This window comes from Diplotaxodon limnothrissa, linkage group LG3 (assembly GCF_057381915.1).
Source record: "Diplotaxodon limnothrissa isolate DT_005_m linkage group LG3, D_limnothrissa_male_GT1.1, whole genome shotgun sequence".
Lineage (NCBI taxonomy): Eukaryota > Metazoa > Chordata > Actinopteri > Cichliformes > Cichlidae > Diplotaxodon > Diplotaxodon limnothrissa.
In genome coordinates this window covers 42,429,221-42,452,441 of record NC_140598.1, presented here as the reverse complement: position 1 = coordinate 42,452,441, position 23,221 = coordinate 42,429,221, and the positions used below count along the sequence as shown (strand labels likewise).

The 23,221-nt window shown below is 42.1% G+C and overlaps 2 protein-coding genes across 2 annotated transcripts in view; both read right to left on the bottom strand.

The window, feature by feature from the left end:
* Window positions 1-9,758: 9,758 nt before the first annotated feature.
* On the bottom strand, window positions 9,759-21,650 carry cited1 (Cbp/p300 interacting transactivator with ED-rich tail 1). The gene is made up of 2 exons (XM_085350656.1): window positions 21,467-21,650; window positions 9,759-12,082 (listed from the first exon to the last, which is right to left on the bottom strand). Exon 2 carries the CDS (start codon window positions 12,061-12,063, stop codon window positions 11,476-11,478), a length of 588 nt encoding a protein of 195 aa, XP_085206782.1. The 5' UTR covers window positions 12,064-12,082; window positions 21,467-21,650; the 3' UTR covers window positions 9,759-11,475.
* hdac8 (histone deacetylase 8) overlaps window positions 21,368-23,221 on the bottom strand; it is a 53,141-nt gene continuing 51,287 nt past the window's right edge. Inside the window, exon 12 of the mRNA XM_085350242.1 lies at window positions 21,368-21,496. Coding sequence (XP_085206368.1) covers window positions 21,368-21,496 — 129 coding nt within the window. The remainder of the gene's footprint in view (window positions 21,497-23,221) is intronic.

The following is a 23,221-nucleotide window of genomic DNA, read 5'->3' as shown; positions in this document are numbered from 1 at the left end:
ACATGTAGCAGGGTAACATAATCATAATGCAGGAGCCTTACAGGAAATTTGACCATATTACCCCAGCAGTGAAGACACTTCATTGACTCCCAGTTCAACACAGAACTCTTAGAACCCCTCTGTTAGTTCATAAAGCTCCCAGTGCCCCCAGCACACCTCTGACTATAACCCAGTCAGACCTCTTAGGTCATCAGGTGCAGATCTGTGAACTGTTCACAGAAGATCTAAGTCTGCTGAAGATGCTTTCAGCAGCTGTGGGCTGTGTCTACACTAAAAAACAGATGAAACCTTTTTCATTCTCACAAGCTTAAATTAATAACCCTGTGTGTCGGCGTTAGCTTGTCTTTTACTTCTTTGTAAAGTTTTGTTTTATTGATTTTGTTGTTTCGTGATGTGCATAGTTCTTTAAAAAAAACTTTTTTTTTCAAGTTTACGTGCTGTGAAATGTGTTATAAAAACAAAACTGACCAGTGTGATAATGATGTCAGTATCTCCAGTTTTTCAAACGTAAAACAAAGAAAACTGTATTAAACTAAGCACAGGAGTCATTATTGCTCATAGACATCAACTCAGCAGAGGCTCTTCTGGGTTATCTGGATCATTCAGGAAAAACAGAACAGATTTTTATCGTTTTATGAACAGTTTTTGCAGAATTTCACAAATAATTATCTCATTAACTCAGGAAACCAGAAAAAATACACTAATGGTTTAATGGTTTGCCAACTGTCCCAAAAAACAAAGTTTTAGAAGTCTTTAAACACCCTAACTTAAACCTATCAGTCTTCAAGCCCCCAGCTCTACATTAATAGAGTTGGGGTTATTCACAATGTGACGATGCCTGCCGTGACCAACAGGTCCAGGTCTGTGCACTGATTTCTCCCACAGAGTAATAACAGGACCATGTTTAAAACCTCCATCTCTGGGTGGTTCAGAGCATCCTAGTCAGGAAATCCCAGGTTTGCAGGCAGCTTGCAGTCTTGTTTATACTCACTGAGATAAAACTCCTCCTTGCTTAGTGTCTTCCTTTGCCAAACGCTTCCAACTAATGCAGATATGCCATCTCCCTTTGGAGGAACAGATCCCAAAGACAAACCTGGACTCCATTCACGCCCAATGCAAACACTCCCGTGTGCATATTGGCATATTTATTCTAGTGACTGACTTTCATTTCTTATGATCCTTCCTTTTATTCACAGGTGTATATTTCAGGACAGGGGTTTCCAACAGGATCTCAAACCTACATGTCAATTACAGCATTTAGAGAGATCTGCAACATGGCCTGCAGCCAGAAGGAGCGGGGATCCATCGAGTTCAGATCTTACACGGTATAGCAGACGTCTGGGGAAGTAGTAGAAGCACTTTTTTAAAGAGTGGTATCGATTTCTGTAAGATTAAACACACTGAAGGTATAAAGTAAGGACACGTGTGTTTGATTGAAATCTCTAAAGGATTAGTAAAGGATACAGTACTGCTTAACGTGGATGGAGAGTGTAATAAAGTCCTTCATTTTTTCTTTTTACATTTAAAGTTTCTTTTAAGTAGTTGAAAAATGATGAAAAAAATCAGGTAGTTTGAATTTTTGTCTGCAGCAAATGGAAATGAAAAAGTCTTAGACAGGTTTAGTATTATTTCCTTTTTGATTTAAAATGTCAGCGTATGCACTTACCATCACAGACCAGCAGGTGGAAGCACTGGACTGCAACGTTACAGTCAGGGAGACGTGTAAGTTTTTACATTAGTTTCAGTGGAGCCTCACTTTATGTCCCAGTAATCATACATAAATTAACTGTTTATAAATGACCTTCAGATTAATTTATTTGCTTAAACATACGCACCATTATTGTTGTAGATGCTGGACCTTTATTAGCAGGTGTGTTGTTCTATATACATCAGATCAAAAGTGTTTGCAGATTTCTTTATTTCCCTCCCTCAAACTTCAGAACTGTCCCAAAAATTGAAATAATTTAAAATTGTTTGCATAACCTCCTTGATATAAAATCAACTTTGTACAGCAATCAGTCAACATATATCTGGTTTTATAATTAGGAGGTAGGGATGAGCAGGAAGGAGTTAAACTAGTGCAGACCTGGCAGGAGAGCAGTGAACCTCCTAAAAAGTGTCCTTTAAACAGAGTTATCCCTTATCTCTATCGTGTCAATGATTTTTACAGTCCTTGATGTGCTGGGACATTTTTTCATGACCCTGGAGCCCAGAGGCAGCAGTCAAGCGTGTTACAGATCCTTCCTGTCACATGAAAATTGTGAGGCTGCTTGATTAGTTGTAGAGCGTTTTCAAATATCAGTGTTGCTTTAATAAGATGCCTTTTATAGAGGGTTTCTAAGCTGTAATGATGCTATTTGTTATTCTATTAATGCTAGTTTTAACAAGGGGTTGCCAGGTTTTGGAAAATCCTCCTTTGTTTTGTCGCTTTAAAATGTTTTTTGTTTGTTTTAATGATTTGGGGGAGACCTCTGACATCATCAGTTAAGTCTTCCATCAATCAACAGAAGTGTAACAAACTGCACTTCCTTTACTGGAAGTTTCAAAGCATGAGTTAGTCATAGATTTCCATTTTAAAATCCCAAACTTTACAGCATTTAAAAGCTTTTTTGGATAGTTTTTCCTCTTTATAACAGCTGTAGAGGGGTGATCTTTGGGTCACCACTTTGATTGACTGCTGTCCAGACCTACACAGCTGGAGGGTTTGGTACCTACTTCACCTGCACTAATTCTGAACCGGACCTCTTTGTTGAGCTTGTGTTATTGGTGCATTTCAGAGCATTTTCAATGGAATAACCTGCTACACACTATCCAAGAACTTTGTGCTTCAGTTTTTGTGAATGACAGTGACAGATTTTAACAGGTCAATTAGTTATCAGTAATTAGCAGATAGGTGTGTTACACCTGTAAAGTTTATGAATGCCCTTCATAACCAAGCTTGCTACCATTACCTGATAACTAATTTCTCTCTGCCGGTCTTATTTTTACCTAAGCCTCGACAGATGAATTCAGACGCAACTCTCCCAGGAATTTCCCAGGGATTTCCAGGCTTGAACCAGGGATCTTCCACTTGCTAGGTTTAGCCACTACTCGACTGTCTCATACAAATATGGTAAAGCTAGCCCTAAAGAACAAACAAACAAACAAACAAATTTTTGGGAGGGGTGGACAATTAATTTAACCACGTTGTCCCACAATTTGAGATACATGGAAAGCTGGGACCAATGTGGAGGATCTTAACAATAAGTTTGTATAAACGTATCTACATTTAATAGCAGAACCAAATTCAGCTTATTGACGGGCCCTTCACAATAGTCCCGGTTTCTAATGTGGTCCCTTAGGAACATTTACTGCCCACCCCTGAATAATATGGCCCTATTGATCAACTGAGGAGCTCCAACAATGGCTGCAGACCCAGAAGAACCAGAACTGGGATCAAGATGGGTGATAGGAGCATGTGAGGCTGGCATGTACTGCAAAACAAACTAATCATACCCAACCAGTAGACTAAGATTCAAAACCTTCAAATGTAGCCTGGGCTGATGTACATGTCAGTCTGGCAGCCAACAGTGATAACTTTCTGTTGGAACAATAGAAGAGAATTACAGTTTTTGCCCGTTGCTTGAACACATTTGGCAAAACGTCGCTCATTGTGCCAAAACTCTAAACACAAGTAAACACGACACAACACTGGGAAATATACCATACACATCTGTGCCAAAATGAAACTCCACTCCCAAAACCTAAACTCTGCTGTCAAAACCTAACATTCCTCTGTCAAAATGTAACTCTGTTGACAAAATGACACATACTTGCATCATATGCAAACACTTACAGATCAGGGGGAACACACTAGTCTTCTTTACATAAAACACTGCAGTCCTTGATTTCCATTGTGTATTCAGAAGGCACATTTACAGGAGACACATTTCCAAACAACCAAAAACGCAAATAGACCTACTCAATAGTGTACATCGCAGTACCATGAATTCAGATAAAGCAAAAAAAAAAAAAACCACAACACAATAATACTGCAATAGAAAAAACACTATACTGTAAACACAAAAAACCATGACAATTGTGCATAAGTGGGCTCATGGATCCCGCCGTCTGTTGGGGTCTGGCCACAGGACCTCATCAACATCGCAAGCAGTGTCCTCTCCCGCTGGGCACCGGGGAAAATATCCTCTTGCATGTCGAAACCATCCATGGATTGCTGTCACCTGAATGTCGCCGCAGGCCTGTTCCATTGCCTGCAGAAGAGGCATGCGGGCATGTGGTTGGCGGTCATATACACGTCATCTCCAAGCCTAAAAAAATCCTCAATAGGGTTTAAAAATGGTGAGTAAGGGGGCAAGTATACCACTTCAAATTGATTGTGGTTGGAGAACCAGGCCTGGACCAGAGCAGCCCGATGGAAACTGACATGATCCCATATCACCACAAACCTGGGCTGATCTGCTCTGTTCTGTACAACTATATCATGGAGAGCATCTAGAAATGTGAGTATGTGTTGGCTATTGTATGGACCTAGTATTGCATGATGGTGCAGAAGCCCTCGAAGGCATATGGCGGCACATAATGTGATGTTTCCCCCGCGCTGCCCTGGGACGTGCACAATTGCCCTTTGGCCAATTACATTACGACCCCGTCGTCTTGTTTTGCTCAGGTCGAATCCAGCTTCATCAATGAAAATGTATTCATGAGGCTGTGCAGCTCCATCCATGGCCGAGATTCTCTGAAAAAAAGGGGAACATATCACTGTACTACAGTGCTACACATACGGCACCCTCACCCCATCACACAGGTACCTGTGTAGCTCTCAGAATAGATCCATGTGGTACTGATATGGTACATATTCAGCTGCTACTGGACTTCACCAATACTCTATTGTAAATGTAAGGGACAGTTACACGTACCCGTACATATTCAGCTCGAAGTCCTTTGACCCTGTCACTGTTCCTCTCGAATGGGACTCTGTAGAGCTGCTTCATGGTGATGCTGAGTTTACCCAAGATGCGTCTGATGGTGGTGATGCTCACATGGTTTATGTTGCTGAACACTCGCCTGTCTGCAAGTATTTTCCGTCGTAGCTGGTGGAGACGGATGGCATTGTCTGCCCTCACTAGGTCCACAATGGCAAGTTCCTGCTGTTGTGTGAACAGGCGTTGCCGTCCTCCCCCAGAAGGTCTTCGGGTCATTCTGGAGGAATACAACCACATATTGTCATCGGTTTGCTTATTTTTCTTACAGTACTTTACTGTATGTACTGTGTCATCCACTGTACAACACTGTACTTCAATATAAGGAATCAGCCACTTTGGCTGCAAAAGGAGCATTAGCACCCCGTACACTTGATATGGTAATGTGATATACTGTAGAACAGTGCTATGAAACCATCTGAGTAGAGCAGAAGGTATGGAGGTGAAGACATACCTGTTTTCTAGTCGGAATGTTCGTATTACAGATGCCACTGTGAAGCGGCTTAGATGTGGGTGGACTCTCTGCCCAGCTTCCCTCATAGTCAGGCCATGGTTGATGACATGGTCCACCAAAGTTGCTCTTATTTCATCAGAAATATGGGTCCGTTCATGGCCTCTTCGGCCTTCTTCTCCTCCTCTACCTCTTCCTCTTCCTCTTGCTCTCCCTCCATCCATGCTTGCAAAGTTCTTGAAATGGCTACGCTGAGGGCTTTTTGTAGTTGGCTAATTGGTGTTCGGTTTTGCAAGTAAGTGCCTTCAGGTGTGTATTTGAGTGGTTGCAATTATCCGATGTGTTTTGTATTTTGGATACATGTGTTTTCCGAATGGCACCCTGAGATTTCATTTTGTGAGCGAAGTGTCTTATGTATGAAATAGAGTGTAGCATGCAGGACCATGTGTGTTGCATAAAGGGGTAGGTGTGTTGCATAAAGGAGTAGGAGTGTTGCATAATTGGTACTGGGGTGCAAAGCAGCGCTTTTGTTTAAGGTATGGGTACATGTGTTTGAGGTATGGTAACAAAAGCTTCACGTTGTGTTACTTTAGTCTGAGCATGGGTTTATAGTGTTCAAGCAACGGGCAAAAACTGTAAATATGCTAAGATCAGCATATGCAAAGTTTGACAGCAGTCCACTTCTATGATACTGTAAAACTACGTTAGACACAAAAAGTCACCACAACCACGACTTTTCTTAAACTTTTCCAGGCCTGCCCTGTAATTTTCTATCAGCCCTTTATCACAAAATGAATTTTAATGAAGTAAAGGGCAGAGCGATAGCATCAGCAAACTTATTAATCTTCCCCACAAAATCTTATTAGTGAAACACAGCTTCACTTCATGTTTTTCTCCCAGAACTCCACGTTTCTCCTGCAGCGGCTCTACTCCCAACATTTTGAAAAACTCTCATGGAAACAAGCTCTTAATCGCCTAAAAGCCACAAGGTGGATGACTGAGCACTCATCTGAACTCATATTCCACTTTAGAGAGAATTTCAGGTTGTTTTGTGAGTTTTGTGAAGAATAGTTTAGTTCAAAAGGTTAATTTGCAGTAGTTGAGGATCAAGAAAAAGAGGAAATGAAAGTCTCTGTACAAATCATCTCAATCATGAACTTTTTCAAGGGAGGAGAGAGGGGACCGTGTTCACACAGCAAAAAAAAAACCAAAACAAAACAAAAAAACCCATCCTCTCAGCTGGGATTAAACTGGACTGCAAAACAACATACATACACAGACACACACACAGGGACAGTGTGAGGCAGATGGAACAAACCCTGGACTGTCTTCGATCTAAAGAATGTTATTCTGACCCACTTAGACAAAGAGACAGAGGAAGAGGAGAATCAGTGCGTCTGTCTGCTGGATTTGGAGGCGATGAGTAGCATCTTTATTTCTCTCGCCGTGTCAGTGAAGTGATTGTTAAGAAGGAAATACCCAGAAAATCCCTTTTTGAAGAGCGAATAAGGCCTCTGTCAAATTAGTCCTTCAACAGGTTCTCATTAATAGCTGGTGCTCGTGTTTCATTAAAGAAAGTCTGGGCTCATTGACTGAAACTGAGAGCCATATTCACATCGAAAAGTGGCAATGTGCAGCATGCTTGTGCGGGAAAGGGCGAAAGGACTGGATAAGTGTGTGCGTGTGTGTGAAGGCTCAGCTGCTGATAACTAAATAAATCAACAAGGATCTGCATGTTTCTTTTTCCTCCAGCAGCTTTCATCTGGGCAGATTTCCAAACTTGCAGCTTGTTTTTGAACTCTAAAACCCTGTGCGGCCCGTATAACTGAACAAGCACCTGCTTCATGCCTGCTACTCGCCTTACCTTTGTTGTAATGCCATCCCTGCGCTTCTGTGTGTGTGATGGCTTTATTTCCAAGCTTTTCTATGCCTGCAAGGATGCAAACACAGGCAGGCAGGTGTGTTGTTTTGTGTGGTCCAGGATGAAACCCACAATGCTCAGATGACAGACACACCAGGTCGAGGGTGAAAGGCCTTTGTTCCTCCCTTCTCAACTTACCACAAAAGATATACTGTAGGTCGGAGCCTCCATCCTGACACAACACAGCAAAGCCCCTATAGGTGGGTGAGGGATGGGTGAGGAGGGTCAGGTGTCAGCTTGAAGCCTTTTGAGTCAAAAGCATGTGACCATTTGTGAACTAACCCAGTAACCACATCTGTCAGGATCACAAAGGTCCTATAGTTTAGTGATGTATGTACAGCATATCGATATTCTCTTTGCATTTGCACAAACATGTCCGTGTGAATGAATCACCTGTGGGCCGTAAGACCACTAACAACCCTCTGAGATGCAGCCCTAGCTCTGAACACCAATCCTAAAAAAGAACTTTTTCTGGAAAAAAAATGGAAAACAGTTTGAAGTTTTAATCAACAACTTTTAAAAAGAACAAAAATTATATATACAGTACATGGAAGAAAGTATTGGGCAACATGTGTTAATCTTTAAATTTAGGTATTTTTAGTCCCATTGCCACAGATGCAGGAAATCAGGCACCGAGCTTTTATATTGAAGAATGGATCTTTCCTATGAACTCACAGAATTCAAGTGGGATACTGTAATTGGATGCCACAGCTGCAACAAGACTGTTTGTGAAATTTCCTCCTTCCTAGATATTCCACCATCATCTGTGGTGGGATCAAAGTGGAAGCATTTCAGAACCACAGCAACTCAGCCACGATGTGGCAGACCAGGATTGTGTAGATGTCACCAATGCTCTGTTCTCAGTGACTGCAGAGCTCCAGGGCTGGAGTTTCCATGGCTAAGCTGCTCCTGTAGGTGTAAAATGTAGGTGGCCCAGTATTTTGGCCCATATTGTGGGGTTAGCATCATCTGCCAAGGATTAGTTAGACCTCACAGAGTTAAAGACACTTAGCTTTTGCAGAAATGTGACTGCTAACCATGTGACATTAACTTCCATTTTGGTTGTGTAACAGTCATGATGATCATGTAGGATCAAGAGAATAAGGCCCCAGTCATAGTGCCCTGGACACCGGTCCATGACCATCTGGCAACAACCAGTTGTTCAGGAAAAGACTGCTGAAGTCCCAGACTCAGGCCCACAGACTGGCCAGTGACCACCAATTTTCCCTAGTGACCAACGTGTTGCTGTGTATTCCCCAACTGGTTGGCTGCTAGCATATTACTGCAGATGACCAAAGTTTGAATGGCAAATTTGTCTACTGTAGTTAAACTGGAAATACTGTGACGTGAACTGGAGATGGAGACTGTTTGCCTTCAAAGTAAAACTTTTGTAACATGCTGGCTACAACTCTGAATACAACTTTTACTTTGGAGGCAAAGCCTCTCCATTCCTGGTTTGAATTAAATGTTTACAATTTGTACAGCCCCTGTTAGTTTGTGTGCATTTGCAGACAAACATGGAACAGGAAACCTTAGCAACGTGCTAGCAACCAAAGCAACGACTAGGGCGTTTTTGGTCAACCACCTTCTGTGCAACTGATTTTATCCAGCGGCATCCAGGAACGACTGCCAACCAGTTGGGGAACATAGTTTCTCTACAAACCAGTGGTTGTATCATGCCCAGTGTCGAAATCTTGAGAAATCTGCACTTTAATATTCTCTGAAGAGCAACTAGTGTTTTGTTGGTTTTTTTTTTTTTGCACTACTTGCCACAGCGCAACTTTTCGTATCGATACGAGACCAAGTAAATACAGGGTCAGTATTGCTGATAGCATTAACCTATAAACCTCAGCTTATGTGCAGCAATGTGTCATGATTTATAAGATGAAACCTACATTTTTAAATTCTCATCATTTGAACCACTGCGATTTTTTTTAACAAAAACAAACCTTTCAGCTTTTTATGCATTTTGAAACTGGGTTTTTTTGTTTGTTTTGAAAACCTAGAATGTAAATATGCCCGTCTCTGAAGCACTTTGTGCCAACTATAAATAAAATAGGCATGAATTAATGCAAAAGGGTTCAGACATGCTTCAAAGAGTGCATTTTTCCATTTCCAGAAAAAAATAATTTAAAGCATTCATTGGTCTACATACTGAACTTGGATAAAAATAAAGTAGCTAGTACCTATCCGATACCAGTACCATATAATATTGACATTTGAATCAATCCGCCCACATCTAATATTTGGTTTGGCTGAGAACCTGGCCAATCAAAGCTGACCTGACCATTTCATAGGTGGTCTTTAAAGAGACGGGAGTTCATTTAAGGCAGAACAACAAAAGAGGCGGCGCAGCGAAGTACCATCTGAGAACATTTATTTATTTTTTGAAAATTAAGGCGTATAAACACATTCTCAGATTAAAAAACAAAATAGTGGGTTTTGGCTTCTCAGAAATGTTTCAAACCTCAATATTATCCTCCATGTCATAAACCCTCACCCTGCTTTACATGTGATAATGCTTTTCAGCTGTTACAATGTCACATGATAGGCACACATGATTCTCATATATTCACATGTTAGATTTATGTTGTGAAACTTTTCATGTAACTGGGAAGAGAAAACAAAACTGTTGCACATGTAAAATATAATTCCCTCAGAGCTTTCAACCATATCACATGGCATAGACATGGATTTGACATGCTAAGTTGGTAGTAGTTTACAGTGTAATCCAACACTTTGAGGACTGCTTCGGGGTGAACAGTACAGTTCATTTTCAGGTCACAGCTAATAGCATCAGAGAGGTCAAGAGGTCATGAGGGATTCTTGCATAAATTTCAACCAAAAACAAAGATTTGTTTAATTCTTCATTTGCAATAAGAGATGAACAAAAGACCTCAATGAGACAGTGACAGAGGAGCTGTTTCTGTAACATGGACAGATCAAATGTGCAGCTTAGCTTGGTCTCATCCCTGCTTCACTACAATAGTCCAAATTGTAACTAAAATTGGACTAACACCAGCCTCCAGGCCTAATCACACTTCCTCATCAGGAACACGGAAGTGCAGCGACAACGGTCATGACATAAACGGACCGTTTTAAAGCGGGAGAGCAGGAAAAATAGGAATTTGACTTTGTTTGCTGCTCCGTGTAGCACAGGATCCCTGCCACTAGCTATCCCACCCTTCCTCATCAACTTTCAGGCCGGACAACAAAACACACCCATTCCACATTTCTGGATCTAACTCGCTGAGGTGACTTTAGGTTCGCTACAGAAGTGCTCCTTGTCTGCTTGTCTCCTGATGGGGGATCAGCCACCGTCTTAAATAACGTGTTGTATGACTACGGCTGTTTGAACGAAATTCAAACAAGAAAATAAAGAAGTGCACAGAGATAACCAAGTCTAAGACAATCATTTCCTTTGTGAAGCCGAGAGACAGGAGTTCCTTTCCCATGAGACCAGAGCTTAATATTGTGTATAAGAAAACAGGAAGCGTAGTGTTTGCCATCCTTTGCAATTCTCCCACAAAGTCGTGCCTCACATTTTCCTTAATCGTCCACTTGATCAATTCAGGGCGGTACTAAGAAAAGAGGGGGGATCGAGTCCAACAGGTGTACCTTACTCCTCTCTAAAGAGGGTGGCTCGGATGTCTTTGTCAGCTCTTCTCGTGTCAGTCAACTTGTTTTCATTAAGGCCGAATGATGGAGCGATGGAGGAAACAGGATAGGAGCAGGAGTGAGTCTTAGACTCCTCGTTTCTGCTCATACTCTGCTGATGTTTCTGCTCTTTTACATGAAAGGGAAGTACAGTTCAGAGTGGGAGCACCTCTGGTTTCATCTCGGTGAAGAAAAGCAGCACTGATTCCTTTACAGAAACAAGAAAATCAAAAGCAAGCTTGTCTTTTCTTTTGTCTGCCCGTAGGAGGGTATGAAAGCAAAACAGAAACAGAGAGCGAGCCTCTAATCGCTTTTCTCCATCGGTCAGCGTCTCTTCTGTTTCCTCGTTTTATTAGCCAACAAAGGGAGGAAAGAAAAACCAAACATTGAGAGAAGTCCTCTCTCTCTCTCTCTCGTTGTCAATCAATTCCACTTTATCCATGTGCTTCCCCCACCCTCATAGGTCAGCATCCAGCTGGCACATCCGACATGAAGTCGAACTCATTCTGTCCCAGCCAGAGCTCGGGCAGCTCGTTGGCCCGGTCCAAACCTAGCTCCACCACCAGAGACATGAGGACCTCCTCGTCCACAGGGTCAAAGTCGATAATCCCACCAGCGCTGGAACTTTGGTTGGCCATGCCAATCCCGACACCCATCCCGCCTCCTCCAAGGCCTCCAGACGGTGCCAACAGCTGATTACCCGCTCCCAGCTGCGGGGGTCCAAAGCCTCTTTGAGGCCCTCCAGGCCCAGAGTGTCCGCCAGAGGCACTGGCAAGGTTTTGGTAGTGTGAGTTGAGCTTCTGCAGCTGCATGCTGGCGATGAGGTGCGGCCCCGTTTGCAGACAGAAGGGCTGCGGCTTGGAGAGAGGCGTCGAGGACAGGGCCGATCCACGAGAGGACGCGGGGCCGGTGGATGGGGAAAAGGGCGCCACGGAGGTTTTGGAGGACGGGTAGTGGAGGAGGGAGTTGAGAGGAGAGGTGGAAGAGGAAGAGGAGGAGGAGAGGTCCTTCATTGCAGCGTGGGCGTGGCCAGGAAACAGCAGTGAGGTCATCACAGGGAAAACCCAGAACCTGCAGGAGGGGGGAAAGAAGGAAGAGAGAAGAGGTGTTACGTAATGTCATCAAACTGGGACACGAGGAGGAAGAGATAAGATTGTTAGCTGAGTAGAGGCTCTGATAACCAGTTACATCATAGAGGGAAGATATCAATAATGATAAGACCTCAGTAAGATGGCTGAGACAATTCACGGTAAAACATAGAAAAAAAAATATGAAAAGATGTTCATGAAGAAGCTCTTTATTTGCTAGAAAACATTTAATTTACACTTTAAATTATTCAATTCTTCTTCTTTAACCTATGAAGTTGCATGAAGCAGGTATAACCAGTGTTTAGATAACAAGCAGAAAGTCTGAAGGTTCTCAGTCATCCAGGTCATTGGAGTCTCTTAGTCTCTTAGAACTAAAGATGCTTCTCGGATGAGAGATGAAACGTCTTCAAGAAACTTAAGTCCAGATGCTTTAGACAACAAACAAAAACGTGACTCCTCAACTTCACACACTGGACACACAAAACTATGAAAACTGTTTTCTGAAAACAGTTACAGCACATTAGCAATGCAACCTCGGAGAATATGTACAATACGTTAAACCTACGCACACGCTGCACATCATGCCTCAGTGGGACATTTAGAGCCAGAGTTGCTGCTGCTTTAAAGAGGCCCACTCCTTGGCTGTCTCTTTGTGTGATGGAGAGCAGCACGCAGGTGTCTATCGCTTCATTTTTAGCCCTTTCTCGCTCACGTCCGTCCTTCGCTCTTGTGTAAAAGCAATGCGTCATTACGGCAGCAACAATGGTAAGTTATTAAAGTAAAAGGCAGGAGCTCCTTTTTGTTTGCATTTGGCTGCTGGGTTACTCGCGTCACCACAAATTTTAGTGCAAGGCTCGAAGGGCTGTTGACGCCATGTATGCAGTGAGGCTCCAGGAGTAAATATCCCATTCATATCTTCCATCCTGCATCAGAAAGACAACCTGTCCGGGGTGTACCCCGCCTCTCGCCTGTTGGCAGCCGAGACAGGCTCCAGGCCCCCCGCATCCCTGATAAGGATAAGTGGAAGAGAATGGATGGATCCATAGGGATTTGGAAATGGAGAATGTTCACCTTCAGAGTAAAAGCTGTGAACAGCACTGCAGTCAACATGTTTCAAATGGTGCAACTTCTAATGTGAGAAGGTGGAGAAGTTCAGCCTTCTCCACTTGTGCTGTTACACTTTTTCACAGTTTCACTGCAGCTCGGAGTGTATCTGTGGTCCGTCACTTCCAATCTTATAACAACTACAGCACCAACTAAAGCAACAAGTTGGGGAATACTGGTTTGTGGAATACGTGGACCAGTCTGCAGGCCTGCACGACTAGGGCCTTACTCACGTTATACTACTGGGATCAAACCCTCACAACCACTAACAATCCTACTTTATCATCATGACTGTCACAGTTACACATTAAACGTCATGTGGGTAGTGGTCACGTGTCTGCAAAACCTTACTGTAAAGATTTTCTGAATAGAGAAAACGAATGGGGAAATTCCCTTCCTGAACTAATAATAGCACAGCTAACTTCTGTCTTGAAGAAATGGTTTGGGATGTAGAACCCAGGAAGAACCTACAGACAGCCCTTTCACACCTGTGGTGTTTAGTCAGTTGTCCTCCTTGGTGCGGCTCGTTTGTGCGGATGTGAACACAGTAATCACACTCTGGCACAAAGACCTCGATGCAGTTCCAAATGAAGTCAGCACGGTTCGTTTATTGAATTTGTCAATTTAATCCAATCTTAATCAGACACAACTAAAAGGTGTACCTTGCAAGTTTAAGCTAAACACTTTGCATTCTGGGATGTGTCCCATAGATGTTTAGCACGAGTTAGCAACTAGCCATGAAAGGAAGGTAAATTCTCCAGGTTCTCCAATAGTCTCCAACATCATCTTCTTGTATTTAACTCTGTTGCACCCGCCCCAAACACATCTGGCCAATGAGACTGAACATTCTCACATAGTTTGTAATGATGCATTATGGGTCGTTTTGAGTTTGCTTGTAGCTTTTTCCTGTAGCTTGGTTTGACAGATCAAATCAGATCAACTGATCTGGACCCGAGTAAACAAACTACAGCTTTGTGATACACATCACATACAAAAGTAACTTTGGCGTATTTCCATAAATTTTGACTTAGTCCTTCACCTTTTGGTTTTCATTCATAAATGTCAGACAAACAGCCGCTCTATTAGCCTTCCTTTGTGATGAGTTTTTAAAAGTAAAAGACTGTAGAAGTTCCAGATACCTAAAAACATTTCTTCTCACAATGAGAAATGGATTACTGGGGACACGAGTAACACATGTGACAAATGAGGAAAGGATCACAAACATCCTAAACGGTCAATTAAAAGCGTTTCCTGACAAACATGCAGCCGCTTCAGACCGCAACAACAAAGGCATTGTTGACCCAACAGGCGCGGTAAATCACTGAAGTCACATCTGTCTGGGGAACGCACCATGAGGTGAGGCATGACTGTGTGTGTGTGTGTGTGTGTGTGTGTGTGTGTGTGTGTGTGTGTGAGTGAGAGAGAGACTGATGCCTGCCTTTCCCTCTTGACCTATTGAGCAGCAAATTAACCATGAAAAAGCCTGCAAGGAGAAGGCCTGTGGGTACCTATGGGGTTAGTGAGTGTTTATAGGTGTGTGTGTGTGTGTGTGTGTGTGTGTGTGTGTGTGTGTGTGTGTGTGTGTGTGTGTGTGTGTGTGTGTGTGTGAGAGAGAGAGAGAGCCTTTGAGGATCTCAAAGAGTGATTGGCTCATGTGGGAGGATAAATACATATGGGCCCTGAGAAGAGGCCATATGTGCCTGTGACTGTGTGTATGTGCATGAGTGTGAGCAGCAAGAAAAAGTTGCCGAGTTGTGTGGGTAGAGATAAAAAGGGTGAGTGAAATGCAACGTGTGTGTGCAGAGAGACTCCTAAAGGCTCATGTTGTCCCTCAGCTGGTTTATATTACACACAGTTCAAACTGCATGTGTGTCCGCATACACACAATCATGCGGCTATCCTTTGAGTAAGTTAATCGCCTAATGATATGTGCTGATCCACACACACACACACACACACCTCTCAGCACTGGCTCTTATTTAGCGAGAACATAATTGCTACAGGCAGGCATGCAGCTGCACTCAACTGATAGAGTTAGCGCGCGCACGCACACACACACACACACACACACACACACACACACACAGAGAAACCTGCCATTGACAGCTGTTTGGTATCTTTGTGTGTGTGCGTGCATGTGTGTTCATTATTCATTGACTGATTACTGTCAGGGCCAGACTGCACATGGTGTCTCTGCTCAACAGCTTTCCAGCACACGAGTCCAAAACACACAGACACACACACACATACATAAAGGTCTTGCAAAGCTTCTATGTATGGGCTCAAAATGTGGTCATAAATATTTTGTACTTGTAAATTGGTTTTGTACTTGTAAATCAGGATTTGTATGTGTAAAAAAAAAAAAAAAAAAAAATTGTGTGTGCGTAAAAAAGATTTGTGTGTGGACTTAGCCAAAAAAAAAAAAAACCCCTGCGAGTTACAAGTACGAATTTTGACCCCATTTTTCTTCCTTTCATCTGATTGGTCAATGTCGTGTCAATCACAAATGTAACAATCCAATCAGAGAACAGATGGGTTTGGCTGTCAGAGGGGCGCTTTTTTGAACATGCCAACCCAGCGTTTTCCTTAATCACCACGAAGGAAAACAGTCTGTGGTCGTCCGAGTTTGGTGATTTTTGTGTCACAGGTCTACGTGTTTAATACAGGGACTTCCACAGCCTTTTCAACAGCGCTGCGGGGTGGGGGCGGGCAGTGTTTTGGAAATGACAGTCTTCATTACAAAGCTGTCTTCGTTATGAATTAGCATAGATGTTTTTAACATTTGAAGAACTAGCAAAAAAAACCAGAAACTCTTGTAGAGGACATAAAGTCAGAGATAGAAACGACAAGGAGCAGGTGCTTCTAGTGCAGGTAGAGCTGCTGCAAAAACCCACAGAGCCCAGCAGCCAGCGCAACAAATTCTGGATCTTTTGCTTTTAGTTAGCAGTTAGCATTAGCAGCACATCCTGCATCCGATGTGAAAGGACTTTTATGCTGCGCACATTTATGCTGCGCACTGTGACTCACAGTAACTTTGTGTTAAACTAATCCTAAAGTAATAATGGTATTTCTAACCACTGATATACCACAACTTTATCCTTTCAACAGCTACTGAAAGTTAGGGGACCTAGCTGCTATCGGATATTTATATAGAGACCCTCCAGCTTCAAACTGTATTACCCTTCAAGGACCAGTTCAAAAAAAGCGCCCCTCCGACAGCCAAACCCATCTGTTCTCTGATTGGATTGTTACATTTGTGATTGACATGACATTGGTCAATCAGATAAAAGGAAGAAAAATAGTGTCAAAATTCGTACTTGTAACTTGCAGGGTTTTTTTTTTTTGGCTAAGTCCACACACAAATCTTTGTTACGCACACACAAATTCTTTTTACATATACGAAACTGATTTACAAGTACAAAATATTTATGACCACATTTTGAGCCCATTTCTATAATACATACATTTTAAACTTTATATGGTAAAACCAGCCTTAATAACAATTTTTGGCTTTGATATATTCAGATTAAATACAGCAACCAAAAAGTCCAAACAGCCTCCTCCTGCAGTTCCTTGAGACTGCCTCTAAAAGTTAATCAATCTCCATAGACTCCAGTGTTAAAGTGCTCCACTTTAGAGCATTAAAAAACAAACAAACAAAAAAACAACAACAAAATTTAGCAGTCTGTACCTGTGCTAGTACAACTACATGATCCTTGATGACAAAACAAAATGATGGTTGTACAGTAGCCACCTAATGCTACGTAAGCATTAGCGTTTAAAATTACATTTAATCAGTGAACAGTCTGGAGTGTTCTCTCCTCCAGAAGGAGTACGGCTCAGACTAACTTGCATTCTTTTTAAATTGCCAGCAAGGGGCGGTGCCTCTAGTTGCGACTTCAGGTTTACTTGCTGCATGTAAGGATGTACTGTGTGAGTCTTTATTCAGTCCAAGTGACATCATTGAGAAGCAATATAGATTAAAACATGCTTTTATACCACTGTTAACAACTGCAACAGCATCAATAATTACAATAATAGCACTACTACCACCATTATTAACTTTCACCACTAATACCACCACTACACTTTATTTTTTATTCATACCCCCACCACTACTATTTATACCACTATCACCATGACTACCTGCTACCACTGATACCACAACTACTGCTACTCCTACTGCCAACAACCACCCTTCTCCCCCATCACCATTACGAATAACCAAACCACTACCACCAACACCAAACATTATTATTATTATTGATCATAATGTTACAAAGAAGAAAATTATAATAAAGGCAAACCAATAAACAGAATAGCCCTATCTGCTCCCTTCTTTTATCAAATGCATCACTTTCTCCACGAGCTTCTCTATAAACACTTTCCTGATGATTTTATGGGCTTGATTGCTTCTTTCAGGTCATCTTGAATAAAACATGGAGGTAACTTTGCAATTTACAGTCATTATTAGAGTCAGAAAGGAGGATTATCCAGGGCTGAGGACCTGTCAGTCACTAGTTGTTAGCCGATAAGTGCCATTAGTTTCCTCACTCATCATGTACGGTTTTACAAAAGGACCTTACAGAAGGGCAAACTGTGACGTCACGTCCTACGTCTATGATCAAAAACCAATGAAACAAGTCAAACCACCATTGCAGCACAAGTTGCTTCTCTGAGACACATAAGTCAGATATAATAAACCTCAGAAAAATCACAAATTAAAACACATGGAAGAATCTTAACAGCAAACAGAGTGTTAGAAGCATTAAAGTCTTATTCTGAGGTACAATCAGCAGATCTGTTCCATGCTTTTTAAATCAGATTTTACCAGTGATGCTATTTCTGACTTTTTTCTTTTACATTTTGGTAACCACAGAGATTTATTTGAATTTATTCATTTCACACTTCAAAAATAACTTCCCAGGTAAGCGCCTGGAGATTATGGCCACCGTGTGGAGAGACTTCTCCGGTGTCCATTAAGCTCCGACTACGTCTGGAGTGGCCATCCTTGCCTTTTGTTGCCAGCACAGTTATCGTCTCGTTCCCCTCGATCAGCTTCAGTCTTAATTGACGTTGAAGGGGCTTAATCACATCTTAAACGTTGCTCCCCAAACAAGGAGCAGAGAACACACACAAAAAAAAAAAATTACAGATGCTGCCACATGTGCAGAAACCCAACATGTTTTATGCAGGCCGACTTCTGCTGACCTGATGTGCCAAATTGTTTGTTACTTGGAGCCATCTGGGAAGTGCTCCATGGAAGCTGGCGCATATGAGATACTTTGTAGGTCATTAAATGAACCTCTGTGTACTGAGGACTGAACTGAACCAATCAGATGAATGAACAACACTTTGAAGAGAGCAACAACAAGGAAAAGCTAGCTAAAAAAGAAGAAAACAAACCAAAAGAAAATCACAGCACAGTTGTTATGATGATGGGAGCTATCCAGAAAAGCCACAATCAGGCTGTAAATGTGGTTTTAAATGCTATAACGTTACAATCGGAGTCTATGGGGATTGACTCATTTTTTTGGAAGCAGGCTCAAGTGGCCACTAGAGGAAGTGCAGGTTTGGGTTTTTTTTGCTTCATTTTTTATTAATGAGGAAATAAAGTGAATGTATTCTTCAACAACCTCCTTCAACATTGATTATCAAAGCTGCCTGCTGGATAACTTTTCAGTTTGCAGTCAGTTGTATTGAACTTGACACTCGTTCCTCACTACATTTTCTAAATTCAACATCCCAGAGCTCTGTTATTGTTTTTTTTCTCTTTTTAGATATTTTTTAAAAAGCTGGTTTCTGGTATCTGTTTGGGAAAATCTGTGTATTTAATTTCTGGGCTGAGCTTCTTTGGGTGTAAAACAGAAACTTCCTTCCTTAACGGCTTGTTTCGGTTTAAATCATCACAGACCTCGTGGTTTACACGTGCCACATATCAGAAATTGTGGGTATTTAAGCTGCCAGATGCAGTCAGAGATGAGAGGGGGAGGCATAAAAGCCAAATAAAAGAAGATGAAGCTTCTTTGTTCTTGGTTTTAAAAGCAAAAATAAGGATTTTACATTGAGTTGGGAGACTTCTGCTAAAAGTGATGAATATGACTTGTTTGTCCTCTGCTAGTGCCTTCTGTTTCAGTCAGATGCGAGGATGAAGCGGGAGGGCCGGGGTTAGGAAGGATGCAGTGTGTGAAACGGCTGGACGAGGGCCAGTATTTTTTTTTCCTGTTCACAGCTGACCGGGGCTCATTGTGTTCTCCCACAGCTTTTTATGAGATTGGTGAAATCAGCCCTGGCTTCTTGTTTCCCTGTAAATTCTTTCATTAGCAATCCAGGCTCCTGTGTTGGCTTGCAGAGTGGCTCCTGTTTGTTTTAATTAGAAGCAAGGAAAGTCTGCTCTCCCTCGAAACTGACAACAACACAGTTTTCAAGCACAAAAACATCAAGAAATTATGAGAACTGAGCATTCTGATATCTTTGCGTGGCACCTTTTGTTTTCCTGGAAAGTTGAATTTTAAATTAAATGAGCAAATCCTCTGAAAGGGGTCCATTTTTGGAAGCTTTTATTTTGAAATTGACTGTCCAGCAAGTAATCAATTAAAAAATTAGCTTCCAGCACTAGTTAAAGTTGGATGTCTCGAGACCGGTCTTGGTCTTGACAGACTTTGGTCTTGGTCTTGTCTTAGTCTCGGATCCCTCGATCTTGTCTTGTCCTGGTGTCTCGGTCTTGCTTTCTCAGATCAACATAGTGGTCGGGAGATTTGGAATCAACAGTATCCATGACACACAACGTAACGTTCGATAATGTGTCATGCGCAAAAGCATCAGCTCTAAGAGCGTGCTTAGAGAGTGCTTTGTAGTGAATCAGAAGAGTCGACTCCCATTGAGCGAGAGCCGGCTCCTCACTTGATTTCCTTTCACTGCTCAGCTCTCACACAGTGGCTCAGCTATGCTCCAATCCCTCCATATTGTGGCCAATCACATGCGAGGATATAGGATAATATCATTGTGTAAAAAACAGAGAGGGTGAGAGACGCAACAGTCAAGTGGAGTGTGCGTCTGTCCTCTCAGTAAGTGAGTGAGACAGCAGACAGCGGTGAGGAGGGCTGTGCGAGTGCATCACAAAAACACATAAATATGCCTGACACCTGTAAACGAATCAGCAAAAAAGTCTTTAAACTGCAGGTTTAAAGACTTTTTTTGTCTCGGTCTCGACTTTGTCTTGACTCTGTCTGTCTTGGTCTCGATACCCTCTGGTCTTGGTATTGTCTTAGTCTTGGTTTAGGTGGTCTTGACTACAAGTCTAGTTAAAGTACCAATAAAGTGACTAGTTGACTACATTTACTCCCCATAACCTTTACATAGGTCTTAATTTCTCATTTGTATCCTAACATATGTACGTGTGCATTCATATTGTGAGTATTTATATAGATGTACATAATCTACATACTGTAAATACCATATACTCCATTTCTGTACCAGTATGTTTTCTCCACTATGGCAATAAGACAAATTTGACAATGAACATAATTCGGATTTTGATCCACTGTTTATCAGGAAGACTGTAAACACTTCCCACAATTTAAGTGATTTTGTCAAAGTTGGAATGACAGGATAAGCTTTTCCAAATAATTTCCTGCCACTGATTTAAACTGACAGCTAAAGTGGAGAGCAGGGGCAGAGCTGCAGTTGGGAAGCTTGCAACTTCATTAAAAGTACTCTGGTTCCACAGACCTGACACCCCGTTGATCTGAAGCTTTCCCTCCAAAAACAAAAAGTCAGGGAGTGTAAAGTCCACATATGATCAGAATATTGCAGCAGTGCTGTGATGTATCACCAAACCACCAACTCACAAGGGTTTCAATTACACAATTAAGCCCTGAAGAGCAAAACTGAAACGTCTGTCTCCGTCTCACACACACCATATGGTGCCCACTTCCCTCCGTCCCCAGCCTGACTGGTCACTCCTTTTAATTACCTTCACACTGAGGGTAGTTAATGAGAAGCCAATTAAAAAGACCGACTTAAAAAGGAGAGAGCAGCAGCTCAAAGTCGCCCAAGTTATCCATTAAAATAAATGTAAAAAAACAACAAAAAACTTCACTGCACTTGTGCCTGAAAAGGCTCCAGCTGCGGGCAGAAACCGCTTGACCTCATTTTAAAAGTGTTAAGCAAACACCGGAGAAGAGAGAAGGAAACTTTCCGCAGGATTTAGCGCACACTGACGGCTGCGGTCACAGCGCAACGGAGTAGATGATGGACCCACCTGTGAGGAAAAGCCGCCGTCCCGTGCAGGCTGGAGAGCAAAAAGCAGACTTAAATGAAAGTGGGAGAGAAAAGTAGACTTAAAGAGCCGAGTCCATACAGTCCGTAGCGCTGGGAATAAAAGCCGGTTGGTACCGATTTCAGAGAGAAGCTGAGAGCTGCTCAGGTCCGCTGATACGCGCACAGAGACGTCGGAGGGTTTGTCCGCTCCTCAGCGAGCGCGCTGCTGAATAAAAAGCATTTTGTGCTTCTCTTCTCACCGACCAGCCCCGGTGTGTGTGTGTGTGTGTGTGTGTGATATCTGCAAACCACGGACTGGATTCATACTGGATCCGGATCATGGAGCCGCTGAAGAGGCTTTAAATCTCAGTATAACCACGGGTCACATCACAGGGGCCATATGTTAGTCACACACTGACCGAGATTATTAGCTACTTTATACAGGAATTTCTTTATTTATTATGTCAACATATAAGTATTTCTTCCTTTAATATTTTTATAAACATATATTTATGATATATATAATTTCTTTTATAGTATTTTAAAAATCTATTATTAAAATCTGAGGCCCTGTTAATGTTCTTGTAATTCTTCCAATATCTATAACAGTTTAAATCTAAATATTCTGAGATGATGTTAATTTCATGCAAACTACAGTGCACAGATTAATGGTTTTTCTGCATATGTGTCTCACTGAGATATGTTTCTGATCACCAGAGTAAACATAAAACACGGTTTTAAAATTATATTTCATTTATTAAGGGGAAAAACCTACTTGTGAAAAAGTAATTGCCCCGCTGAGTCCCATTAGATCTGGCATAAAACTAACATAAATAAAAACAGACTTAAAAAAAATCGAACAACCTTATTTTACAATACAAAACACAATTTTAAAAGATGTCCCCCTCTCTCTGTACCGTCCTTCACTACATCCATGGATCTCCTCTATGGTCTTCTTCTTGCTTCGACACCCTTTCTGCAGTATATCCACCATCCCTAATCTGCGGATGTCCAAACCACCTCAGCCTCGCCTCTCTAACTTTGTCTCCAACTGAGACAAACTACTCGTTTCCTGTCCATTCTGGTTGCTCCCAATTAAAATCTGAGCATCCTCAGCTTGTCTTTTTGTCAGAGCCAAACCACATGTATTGCTCCAGGTCTCACTGCCATCTTATGAACCTTTCCTTTCACTCTTGTTGTCACAAATCACCTCTGACACTTGCCTCCTGTCATTATTAGGATCCCGGTCCGGCTGAGTCAGGCCTCCAGAGTTTGGGAGCTGCTGCTGTGCTGGGCAGATGTTGCTCATTCTGAAGCAAACACCATCAAGAATCAAATGGACCATTTCAGGGCCCTCTGTCTTTGTCTGTGTCACTCAGCCACAATCAGAGAGGGAGAGAGGGGTTGGTGGTCTGTGGATGATTTGCATAACTCCATGTTCTCACTGGAGATGTCTTCATGTCATTGAAGATTGGGTAGCTGCAGGTTGGAGCAGCAGAAACACTTGAGTTTAAGAGTTTGAGGCTCATAAATGGGGTTTTATGTAAGAGCTTTTAAAGTGGAAGGACATGTGTGAGAGTCCCAGTATGAGCCCACTGAAACCAGTCATAAAAATCATGGCATTTGTTGTTTTATTGCCCTCTTATACTTGAGGGGCTGAAATTTTGATATATCAAGTTATCTTTGGTTAACTACTTTTTAAATATTTAACAGTTCTTCCAGCTTCTATCTTCATCCATTCCAATTAGAAATCAAT